This window comes from Bubalus bubalis, chromosome 8 (assembly GCF_019923935.1).
Source record: "Bubalus bubalis isolate 160015118507 breed Murrah chromosome 8, NDDB_SH_1, whole genome shotgun sequence".
In the NCBI taxonomy this organism is placed as follows: Eukaryota; Metazoa; Chordata; class Mammalia; order Artiodactyla; family Bovidae; genus Bubalus; species Bubalus bubalis.
Genome location: NC_059164.1, coordinates 48,932,858 through 48,945,516, shown reverse-complemented (window position 1 = coordinate 48,945,516; position 12,659 = coordinate 48,932,858). Strand labels below are relative to the sequence as shown.

Below are 12,659 nucleotides of genomic sequence, written 5' to 3'. Positions count from 1 at the left end.
CTACGGCTAACTCAATTATCGCTGCTAATGGAGAAGAGGCAGAACCATGATGAAAAGAAAGTCACAGACAACCCAGGCGCTCCTGCATTAACCTTTGCAAGTAGTAATGACAGGCAGCACAGCGGAATCATGTGAATTGCATGCTAATGCAGTTTCTTCCTGCCCCAGTTCCTTACACCTCTTCTGCACCTTGGGGTAGGTACTAGCAGCCCTGGGTGACTGAGGCATTCTGAAGCAGAAATATGTCAACTGTCTGAAAAGTGCAATTACCAACATGGGGATTAACCATGGAAATAGAAAAACCTCAAATCAGTGCTGGATTTGACTTGGATGGAGCACTCTCCTTGTGGCAGTGTCCCATTGTTAGGTATCATTACCATGTGCATAGTGATGTCTGGAATAATAGGATCAGACACAACACAGTATGTGACAACTCAGATTAATTGTAGATTTAGGCTATTTTTCAAATTGAACATAATTACTTGTCCAGCACAACATGTATGGCATGGAATTACCCATTCCTATTCCTGGAAGAATCATTTTTTTGGGCCTATAGCATCTCTTTTGTTCTTCCCTTATGTTTCTGTAGAAATCACTGCTTCAGGAATAAACAAAACCTTTAATGGGGGTTTCTTTCTCTTGCTACTTCACCAGCTCCACCTTTGCTCTACTGGTTTTTTAGATTAAATAAAATAGACAAGACGCCCCTATTATCTTCAGGGTGCTAACGTTCCTATTACTAACATCTGGTTTTCTTTAATCCTGTTCGCCCACTCACCTGCTGATATTGATGGGGAAAAAGCAAAACTTCTTGAAGACTGTAAGTGTCTTTCAGTCATTACCAGGCAGTGTGAAAATTTGACTGTGTCTTTGTTTTTGAATGAATACTGTGAATTAAATGCACGATTTTATTTTCATGGCTAACGTCTTTTTAAGCATGTGTGTTTACTGTGGCTAAGCATTGCAATGAAATTCCAAGAAGCAGGTTGAATATATTCCCTGCATAAATTCTGAACTCAGGTATTACTGTTTTTCTTTTACCAATATTCTGCACTACTAACTTCTGCACTTCATTCACATCTGATGTAACTCAATGAGAACCACAAAATTGGAAGAGAACTTCTGGTTCTAAATGCTGTTAAAAGCTGGCTGGAATAAAAACATGTCTTTGGATATATACAGGAGTTGGGCACTTGCAGGTACTTCAGCAGAGTTCATTCATATACTTGCTCAATCTGCAGGACTGGGTAGACTAGTGTTTCTTAATGTCATCAGTAAAATGGCCCAGAGAGTTTGAATCTTGTTTGGAAGTATACAAAAGACAAGCAACCCCCACTCACATCCTTTCTGAGTGGCATGCTCTAATCTAAAACTGCTGCCTCTGACAGCTGGGCACCACCTATCATCTACCTAAAAAATAATAATAATTTTCAAGCATTTGAAAAATTCTTTGGTATTGGATTAACCAGGACAATTATATAAAATCACCTTTTCCCCTTGTTACTCCGTAGCCCTTGTTGGTTGCCCAGTAACCTCAGCACTGTTCAAAGAGTTCCATCTAGATGGTCAGCTCCTGGCCGTGACTTGTGGCAGCTAAACCAGCTCCATTAAGTTCTGGGTCTGAGACCACCACCCTTGCATCTCTGTCACTCTCAGAAAAGCACAAGAAATCAGATTGAATCACTCCTAAAAGTCCCCCTTACCCACAACCTATGCCTGCTGATCCCTTAGTGGGGAATTCTAAGCTTCTTTCCATCATCCCAGACTCTATACTGCCAGAGCCTAAAGGATCTCTGCAAAGTGAAGCTGGTCTAAATAAAAATGACTATGATAATAATCTAAATACAGGTAATATCACTGAACCATTACAGTTTGGCATGGACTAAGAATTTTGCACAAGTAATTTCATTTGATTTTCCCAGCAACCCTAGGAGGTAGATACCACTTTCAAACCCTGTTTTCCCTTTACGGAAATGAGGGCTCACAGAAGTTAAGAAACTTGCTTGAATTCTCACAGCTGGTGAAAAACAGACAGACTAGTTCTTAATTGTTAGACCAAACTGCTACCCAGCATCGGTAACTGACTGGGCTGGAAAGGATGAGGCTCCCCTGGACAGTGCTAGAGGCTGAAAGGAGCAGCTGGCTTAGGATAAGGAAGGGGATGGATCTTGCTAAAGGGAGTTGAAATTGACACTGTGCAGTATCCTGCAGCTAACAGGTGCACAGTAAATGATGGCAATTATGAGTTCCATTTTTGATCTGTATTTTAGGTGTTCTTTGGATATTTAGTAAGAGCTGTCTGGTCAATAGACACAAGATTGGAGACAAAGAAAACAGAATCATGCCTGCAGATTTATAAGACATTTTAAGCCATGGAAGTGGTCGGTTTAGTCATGTGCACAGTTCCCCCACAAGAAAGAAAGACAAAGGCAGAGAACAGTTAGGAAGCTTTGGGAAATAACTTGATTGGCAGATGGAAGAAGTTTCACAAAGGAAGCCCAGAGCATAGTTGCAGAGGAAAGGGACAGTCTGAAATATGAAAAACTTAAATGAACCAAATACCAAGTCTTTACATTATAAAGATGTCCTGTACCCTGTAAGATGTTTTAGCAGCATCCCTGGCCTCTACCCACCAGATGCCAGGACCACTCCCACCCCAGTGGTGACAACCAGAATCATCTCTAGATGTGACCAGATTGAGAACCATTGTGGTCTGTGTAAACAGCTCTCTTTGGAGGTGTGCAAGGTAGTTACCTTGTACCCAGGACACTTTGCTTCTCTCTGCTTGCCTAGGAAGTCAAGCTATTTTGCTGCATTAGGCAACAGAAGAAGTCAAAATAGATTATTTCTCCCTTCCCTTCCTGTTCTACACTCTGTGATTCTGATTTCACAAGGAGGGCATGGTAATCTTAGAGTGACTTGAACATCAAATGTCCACATACCAGGTTTTTTTCAGATTCAGTTGTTCTGGGTCAGAATAGTTTCTTCCTACAATGTGATAATAAATTATCACATAGCACTTTGAAGACTGAAATGAGAATATTGTTTCTTATAACAGAGAGCTTCCCAATTCCTCTTCTAAATAAGCCTGTTTTATCTCTGTTCCTAGTAGCCACCTTCCTCCTGGCTCTAATAAGACATGTCAAGTCTCTAATTTAATCATCTTTTTAACAGTGCTTCTCAAATATATTTGTTACCTGTGTATTCATTTACATGAACCCAGGAATGAACTATAAAGCAGTTACTCTTTAATAAAGTTGCAAATTTACTCGTAACTTAAATTTTATCAAAAAGCATCATTTGAACCAAAGGTCTCAGAGAAATTTCTCATTGTTACATCAGAAATGAAAATCTTAATTTTAAGCTTATATTGGTAAAGAATTTCCCAAACTTTCAGTGTGGGAAAATGGGCTTTATGAACACAAATAAAGTTACCAAAAGGGAGTTATGTCTTGACTCCAAAATTTTAAGAGTCTTTTAGCCAAGAATCTGCTGAGTTGTGTGTTGCCACAAGAGAAATTACTAAAAACATTTGGAGCATATTTAGTCTAGGGTAAGTGATTTTGATACAGAAAAAAAAATGATTACTATTACAATATTAAATAATTTATTTCTATCCATTGTTCTTCTTTCTACAATTAAGTGGTGCAACCACCAACCATCACTCAACAGTCTCCAAAAGATTACATTATTGACCCTCGAGAGAATATTGTAATCCAGTGTGAGGCAAAGGGGAAACCTCCTCCAAGGTAGGTGTGCTTTCTGTTGTTATAATACTGAAAAGAAGCACTGATAGATCCCTGGGTAAGGACAATCCCCTGGAGAAGGGAATTGCAACCCACTCCAGTATTCTTGCCTGGAGAATCCCATGAACAGAGAAGCCTGGCGGGCTACGGTCCATGGAGTCAAAGAGAGTCAGACACGACTGAGCGACAAACACTTTTACTTTCACACTTTCACCTATTATTAAAGTGTCATTTAGGGAATCTCCACACTGTTCTCCATAGTGGCTGTACTAGTTTGCATTCCCACCAACAGTGTAAGAGGGTTCCCTTTTCTCCACACCCTCTCCAGCATTTATTACTTGTAGACTTTTGGATTGCAGCCATTCTGACTGGCGTGAAATGGTACCTCATAGTGGTTTTGATTTGCATTTCTCTGATAATGAGTGATGCTGAGCATCTTTTCATGTGTTTGTTAGCCATCTGTATGTCTTCTTTGGAGAAATGTCTATTTAGTTCTTTGGCCCATTTTTTGATTGGGTCATTTATTTTTCTGGAGTTGAGCTGTAGGAGTTGCTTGTATATTCTCGAGATTAGTTGTTTGTCAGTTGCTTCATTTGCTATTATCTTCTCCCATTCTGAAGGCTGTCTTTTCACCTTGCTAATAGTTTCCTTTGATGTGCAGAAGCTTTTAAGGTTAATTAGGTCCCATTTGTTTATTTTTGCTTTTATTTCCAATATTCTGGGAGGTGGGTCATAGAGGATCCTGCTGTGATGTATGTCAGAGAGTGTTTTGCCTATGTTCTCCTCTAGGAGTTTTATAGTTTCTGGTCTTACATTTAGATCTTTAATCCATTTATGGAGAACAGTGTGGAGATTCCTTAAAAAACTGGAAATAGACATGCCTTATGATCCAGCAATCCCACTGCTGGGCATACACACTGAGAAAACCAGAAGGGAAAGAGACACGAGTACCCCAATGTTCATCGCAGCACTGTTTATAATAGCCAGGACATGGAAGCAACCTAGATGTCCATCAGCAGATGAATGGATAAGAAAGCTGTGGTACATATACACAATGGAGTATTATTCAGCCATTAAAAAGAATACATTTGAATCAGTTCTAATGAGGTGGATGAAACTGGAGCCTATTATACAGAGTGAAGTAAGCCAGAAAGAAAAACACCAATACAGTATACTAACGCATATATATGGAATTTAGAAAGATGGTAACAATAACCCTGTGTACGAGACAGCAAAAGAGACACTGATGTATAGAACAGTCTTATGGACTCTGTGGGAGAGGGAGAGGGTGGGAAGATTTGGGAGAATGGCATTGAAACATGTAAAATATCATGTATGAAATGAGTTGCCAGTCCAGGTTCGATGCACGATACTGGATGCTTGGGGCTGGTGCACTGGGACGACCCAGAGGGATGGAATGGGGAGGGAGGAGGGAGGAGGGTTCAGGATGGGGAACACATGTAAACCTGTGGCGGATTCATTTTGATATTTGGCAAATCTAATACAGTTATGTAAAGTTTAAAAATAAAATAAAATTAAAAAAAAAAAAAAATAAAGTGTCATTTAATAATGTCTGTAGGTTCATTGTTTTGTCTTTCTGCTTTTAATTAAATTCAGTTGGTTCTTCCTAAAAACCCAGATGGTTGCATTTCCATACTGATAGCTTTATGTGTGACATGCTAAAAAATTGTGGGAAGATGTCAAAAGAGCCTTCTGACAGCCTGTGACATGGGCAAATTCCTTCTGTATGGGCCTTGGTGTCTTTATCTATAAAATAAAGAAGCTGAATTACACAACTTCTAAGATCTCTCCTAGCTCTCTCGAAATCTATAAAATAGCTCCAAGTGGTTTTCCAGACATGGCAGAGTTCAACACTCAGGACGCTTTATATGCATCTTGGCATGAGCACTGCAGAGCATTTTAGACTTGGGAGAAACATTAAACATTATCTTGTCCAGCCAGTATATTTTATAGAGGGAAAACTGATGCCCAATAATGCTAGGTAACCTTATCCAGGTTCCACACCTCCTTAGTGGGTGATCTGTAACTTGTCCTGTAATATATGGAAGTTTTCAAGAATTGGATGATTATTATGGACATATAATGTGGAATTTTTAAAGTTATAAAATAGAAAGGAGATTTTCTCAATATTGTATTTCTGAGTTTGTCTATGACCAGCCTTACTAATCTATCACAGACTGGCACCAGAGGAAAAAATTAACTGGCAGTAAATACCTAAGGATATCAAAAATTTCCATCAAAGGCTGGCTTAAAACAATCTGTTCTGCTATATTATTAGAAATATTTGAGTGCTTAAGCCCTAATGTAATGTCCTATGATGGACAGTGTCCCCTTCACTTTAATACTCACTTAATACTTCCTATAACTCCCTGTTAGGCAGGATTTCTCCACCTTAGCTCTGTTGATATTTTGGGCTGGATAATTTTTCGTTATGGAGGCAGAGCTCTCCTGTGCATTGTAGGATATTTTACAGCATCCTTAATCTCTATTTACCATAAGCCAGTAGCATCCACTACCACTGCCTCCTGCCTTAGGAGGTGTGACAGCTCCCAGTAAATGGGTAAACAGTGGGAAGGGAAATCCAAGAGGGCTTGGGAATCATGGAAAAGTTTAGAAATTAATGCTTGTGTAAGAGCATGGCCGTTGTTCATTTGTAACCAGTTACCAAGTCTTTTATTACATGACTTCTGTGGCTTTTATATAAGGCAGTCATTTATTTTATATAAACAAAGCTGAAAAAGAAGGCTTTTAGTTGCCAATTTGAAATACTTTCCCAGAAATTTACAAAATCATCTCTAGATTAAAAATTCTCAAATATATTTTATATAGAATGGTCACTTTTTTAATGAAACCTGACATTTAAAATACCATTGAATTCAAGTGTCTTCCTCTCCTCCCAGCTCACACTTTGCCTTGTGGTAACTTGACACTAGTCTGATCACTTATAATATACACATATATTAGTACTTGTAAAGGCCTTTCATGTTACACTTCACCCTGGAGCAAATTTTCATAGACAGGTTATCAATTCTATAAACAATGGAGTTTATAATAAAAATGTAATAAAGCTCTAAGAAGATGTGCCTTGGTGACCTACTTACAATATTTTCTTTGAAAAATGACAGGCAATTTGTATGCATGGTTTCTTTATTGAGTCAGATTTTGGTACTTCTGATGAAGACATGAACCTTAGTATGTATGGTCAGCACTTTTTTCTAAGTCACGATTCAGTGAAACATTTTAGGTATGGAGCTTATTGCTCTTTTATTGAATATTAAAGTCTAATTATTCAGAAACTCATAAAACTTCAAGGAATTTGTTAAAAAGCAAGTAATCCTGTTTTTCTGGACTGTTAACAAGCTTAATCCTCTATGTGCCTGGCAGCTTTTCCTGGACCCGAAATGGGACTCATTTTGACATAGATAAAGATCCTCTCGTCACCATGAAGCCTGGCTCAGGAACCCTCACAATCAACATCATGAGCGAGGGGAAAGCAGAGACCTATGAAGGAGTCTATCAGTGTACAGCCAGGAACGAACGCGGGGCTGCGATTTCTAATAACATTGTCATCCGTCCATCCAGTAAGTCAGACCTGTTCGCTGAACAGGACCCTTTTTAAAGTCTGGCTCCAACACCAGCATCTGTTACATCATCCAAATAACCACTACAAGAAGGCAGTGGCACTGATGCCAGTACTCTGGCTTATTTTGCATGAAAATCGTCACCCTTTTCCACCTTTCCCAATTCGTCAGCCTAATGTTTTGCCAAACCAGTGTGTCTTTTGTAGAAGTCCAGAATAAATCACCAGGGGTAAGAAAAATGCTTCTTCCTCAGATTGATCTAATCATTAATTTCTCCTGAATCTTATGTACAAGCATAGTCCATATAGTCAGATGGAGATAAATTCAATATAAAATGGGTAATTGAGGTATAAGTGTAACTTCTTTAAACATTTTTTAATTGAAGTATGGTTGATGTACTTTATTATATAGGTTATATGTATATAATATAATGATTCACAATTTTAAAGGTTATACTCCTTTTTTTTTGGAGTTTACTTCTTTTTTTATTTTTTATTATCATTATTTTTTTACTTTACAATATTGTATTGGTTTTGCCATACATCAACATGCATCCGCCACGGGTGTACACGTGTTCCCCATCCTGAACCCCCCTCCCACCTTCCTCCCCACACCATCCCTCCGAGTCATCCCAATGCACCAGCCCCAAGCTTCCTGTATCCTGCATCGAACCCAGACTGGTGATTCATTTCTTATATGATATTGTACATGTTTTAATGCCATTCTCCCAAATCATCCCCCCCACTCCCTCTCCCACAGAGTCCATAAGACTGTTCTATATATCTGTGTCTCTTTTGCTGTCTCACATACAGGGTTGTCGTTACCATCTTTCTAAATTCCATATATATGCGTTAGTATACTGTATTGGTGTTTTTCTTTCTGCCTTACTTCACTCTGTATAATAGGCTCCAGTTTCATCCACCTCGTTAGAACTGATTCAAATGTATTCTTTTTAATGGCTGAGTAATACTCCATTGTGTATATGTACCACAGCTCGCTTATCCATTCATCTGCTGATGGACATCTAGGTTGCTTCCATGTCCTGGCTATTATAAACAGTGCTACGATGAACATTGGGGTACACGTGTCTCTTTCCCTTCTGGTTTCCTCAGTGTGTACGCCCAGCAGTGGGATTGCTGCGTCGTATGGCAGTTCTATTTCCAGTTTTTTAAGGCATCTCCACACTGTTCTCCATAGTGGCTGTACTAATTTGCATTCCCACCAACAGTATAAGAGGGTTCCCTTTTCTCCACATCCTCTCTAGCATTTATTGCTTATAGACTTTTGGATCACAGCCATTCTGACTGGCGTGAAATGATACCTCATTGTGGTTTTGATTTGCATTTCTCTGATAATGAGTGATGTTGAGCGTCTTTTCATGTGTTTGTTAGCCATCTGTATGTCTTCTTTGGAGAAATGTCTATTTAGTTCTTTGGCCCATTTTTTGATTGGGTCATTTATTTTTCTGGAATTGAGCTGCAGGAGTTGCTTGTATATTTTTGAGATTAGATGTTTGTCAGTTGCTTCATTTGCTATTATTTTCTCCCATTTCCATTTAAGAATATTATAAAAATTGGTTATATTTCCTGTGTTATGTAATATATCCTTGTAACTTACTTTATGCACAGCAGTTTGTAGTTCTTAACTCCTTCCCCCTATATTGCCTCTCTCCTCTTCCCTCTTCCCACTGGGAGCCACTAGTTTGTGAGTGAGTGAGTATATGTCTGTGAGTCCACTGCCGTTTTGTTATATTCACTAATTTGTTATATTTTTTAGATTCCACATATAAATGATATCATCTATTTGTCTTGCTCTGTACAAAGAGACCTATTTCACTTATCACAGTGCCCTACAAGTCCATCTATGTTGCTGCAGGTGTCCAATTTTCATTCTGTTTTATGGCTGAGTAATATTCCATTGTGTGAAAGTGAAAGTGTTAGTTGTTCAGTCATGTCTGACTCTTGCGACCCCATGGACTATAGCCTACCAGGCTCCTCTGTCCAAGGAATTCTCCAGGCAAGATTACTGGAGTGGGTAGCCATTCCCTTCTCCAGGGAATCTTTCTGACCCAGGGTTGAACCCAGGTCTCCTGCATTGCAGGTAGGTTCTTTACCATCTGAGCCCCAGGGAAGCCCAATATTTCATTATATGTCACACACACACACACACACACACACGACTTCTTTATCCAGTCATCTGTTGATAGACACTTAGGTTGCTTCCGTATCTTAGCTATTGTAAATAATGTTGCTATGAACATGAACATTAGAGTGCATATATTTCTTTAAACATTTTTATATCAAAATTTCACTGGAAACAGAGTGGCCTCATCATCTTCATATTATTGTAACTCTTTTTGCAATAGTCAGTACATCCTCTCAACAGCCCAAGAGCATGTATTGAAAGAACAGTGGCCATTTGAAAGTCTGATCATTTTTAAAGCTTTTTTCAATTATGTGTATAATATTTGTGCTTTACAGAACAAATCAACTACAAATGAACAAAAAAGAAATGTAAAAATTGTTCACGAATCCTTTCATTCAAGGAAATTACTGTTTTTTATATTTTTACCTAGGCAGATAAGTGTGTACTTATTGAAAACAAACTCATTCTGAATTTGTAACCTTTTTGGCTTATCTACATATCATGTTTATTATATTAATCTTATACTTATTGTTTAACTGTCTTTATACAACATCTAACACTATTTTATTCAAAAGTATAGCTTTACTATTATTTCTTTCACAAATCTTTTTACATATATAAATGTTTTTTGTTCTTTTGTGAAAAGCATGCTTTTAACAAAATCATTATGTATCTTCAAGGATTTATTTAATGTAAATTCTTAGAAATGGACTTGCTGACTTAGAACTTATCCTATGAATATAATTTTTTGAAAAATTTATCTTAATTTCCATAAATTCCAAGTTACTATTTCTCTACAAGTTTGGTTTATCTTTCTTTATAGTGCTTTTTTTGTTTTCCAGTGCAGAAATAACTTAGAAATTATTATTTTATTTTATTAGGGTCACCGTTGTGGACCAAAGAAAAGCTTGAACCAATAATACTTCGAAATGGCCAGTCTTTGGTCCTTCCCTGCAGACCACCAATTGGGTTACCACCACCCATAATATTCTGGATGGATAATTGTAAGTTTCAAAAATATGAACTTTCTTCATGAGTCTTATGATTATTGGCGATCCAAGTCAATGATTACCTCCTGTGATTCATGTTTATAATTTTTTTAGAGATGCTCAGGAAAACAAATCACATATCATTTCATTCATTTGCTCTGTTTTATTGAATACCTACTATGTACCTATTTACCTTGATTCATAGACCTAACATTCCAGGTTCCTATGCAAAATTGTCCTTTACAGCATCGAACTTTACTTCTATCACCAGTCACATCCACAGCTGGGCATTGTTTCACTTTAGCTCAGCCTCTTCACTCGTTCTAGAGCTATTTCTCCACTCTTCTCCAGTAGCATATTGGGCACCTACTGACCTGAGGAATTCATCTTTCAATGTCGTATCTTTTTGCCTTTTCACACTGTTCATGGGGTTCTCAAGGCAAGAATACTAAAGCAGTTTGCCATTCCCTTCTCCAGTAGACCACATTTTGTCAGAACTCTCCACCGTGACATGTTGGTCTTGGGTTGGCCCTACACAGCATGGCTCATAGTTTCATTGAATTGGACAAGGCTGTGATCCAAGTGATCAGTTTGGTTAGTTTTCTGTAATTGTGGTTTCCATTCTGTCTGCCCTCTGATGGATAAGGATAAGAGGCGTGTGGAAGCTTCCTGATGGGAGGGACTGGCTGTGGGGGAATCTGGGTATTGTTCTAAAGGGTGGGACCAAAGAAGAATCCCTTAGAGGAAGTGGAGTAGCCCTCATAGTCAACAGAAGCATCTAAATGCAGTACTTGGGTGCCATCTCAAAAACAACAGAATGATCTCTGTTTGTTTCCAAGGCAAACCATTCAATATCACAGCAATCCAAGTCTATGCCCTGACCAGTAATGCTAAAGAAGCTGAAGTTGAACAGTCCTATGAAGACCTACAAAACCTTCTAGAACTAACACCCAAAAAAGATGGCCTTTTCATCATAGGGGACTGGAATGCAAAAGTAGGAAGTTGAGAGCTACCTGGAATAACAGGCAAGTTTAGCCTTGGAGTACAAAATGAAGCAGTACAAAGGCTAACAGGCTTTTGCCAACAGAACACACTGATCATCACAAACACCCTCCTCCAATAACACAAGAGACCATCCTACACATGGACATCACCAGATGATCAATACCGAAATCAGATTGATTATATTCTTTGCAGCCAAAGATGGAGAAGCTCTATACAGTCAGCAAAAACAAGACTGGGAGCTGACTGTGGCTCAAGATTATGAACTCCTTATTGCCAAATTCAGACTTAAATTGAAGAAAATAGGGGAAAACACTAGAACTTTCAGGTATGACCTAAATCAAATCCCTTATGATTATACATTGGAAGTGACAAATAGATTGAAGGGATTAGATCTGGTAGATAGAGTGCCTCAAGAACTATGGAAGGAGGTTCATAACATTGTATGAGAAGCAGTGATCAGAACCATCCCCAAGAAGAAGAAATACAAAAAGGCAAAATGGTTGTCTGAGAAGGCCTTACAAAGAGCTGAGAAAAGAAGAGAAGCTAAAGACAAAGGAGAAAAGGAAAGATATATCCATCTGAATGCAGAGTTCCAAAGAATAGCAAGGAGAGATAATAAATCCTTCCTAAGTAATCAATACAAAGAAATAGAGGAAAGCAATAGACTGGGAAAGACTAGAGAACTCTTCAAGAAAATTAGAGATACCAAGGGAACATGTCATGCAAAGATGGGCACAATAAAGGACAGAAACAGTATGGACCTAACAGAAGTAGAAGATATTAAGAAGAGGTGGCAGGAATACACAGAAGAACTATACAAAAAAGATCTTATTGACCCGGATAACCACGATGGTGTGATCACTCACCTAGAGCCAGACATCCTGGAGTGTGAAGTCAAGTGAGCCTTAAGAAGCATCACTATGAATGAAGTTAGTAGAGGTGATAGAATTCCAGTTGAGCTATTTCAAGTCCTAAAAGATGATGCTGTGGAAGTGCTGCACTTAATATGCCAGCAAAATTGGAAAACTCAGCAGTGGCCACAGGACTAGGAAAGGTCAGTTTTCATTCTAATCCCAAAGAAAGGCAATGCCAAAGAATGCTCAAACTACCGCACAATTGCACTCATCTTATACACCAGCAAAGTAATGCTCAAAATTCTCCAAGCTGGGCTT

The 12,659-nt window shown here is 38.5% G+C and overlaps 1 protein-coding gene across 26 annotated transcripts in view; it reads left to right on the top strand.

Moving 5' to 3' along the window:
* Window positions 1–12,659, top strand: part of NRCAM (neuronal cell adhesion molecule) — a 325,353-nt gene that overhangs the window by 232,805 nt on the left and 79,889 nt on the right. For 19 of the 26 annotated variants that reach the window (XM_044946603.2, XM_044946617.2, XM_044946605.2 and 16 more), the window contains 4 exons: window positions 803–820; window positions 3,644–3,749; window positions 7,152–7,348; window positions 10,375–10,497. In XM_044946603.2, coding sequence (XP_044802538.2) covers window positions 803–820; window positions 3,644–3,749; window positions 7,152–7,348; window positions 10,375–10,497 — 444 coding nt within the window. The remainder of the gene's footprint in view (window positions 1–802; window positions 821–3,643; window positions 3,750–7,151; window positions 7,349–10,374; window positions 10,498–12,659) is intronic. The other 7 variants (XM_025291106.3, XM_044946607.2, XM_044946608.2 and 4 more) reach the window with 1 other exon arrangement.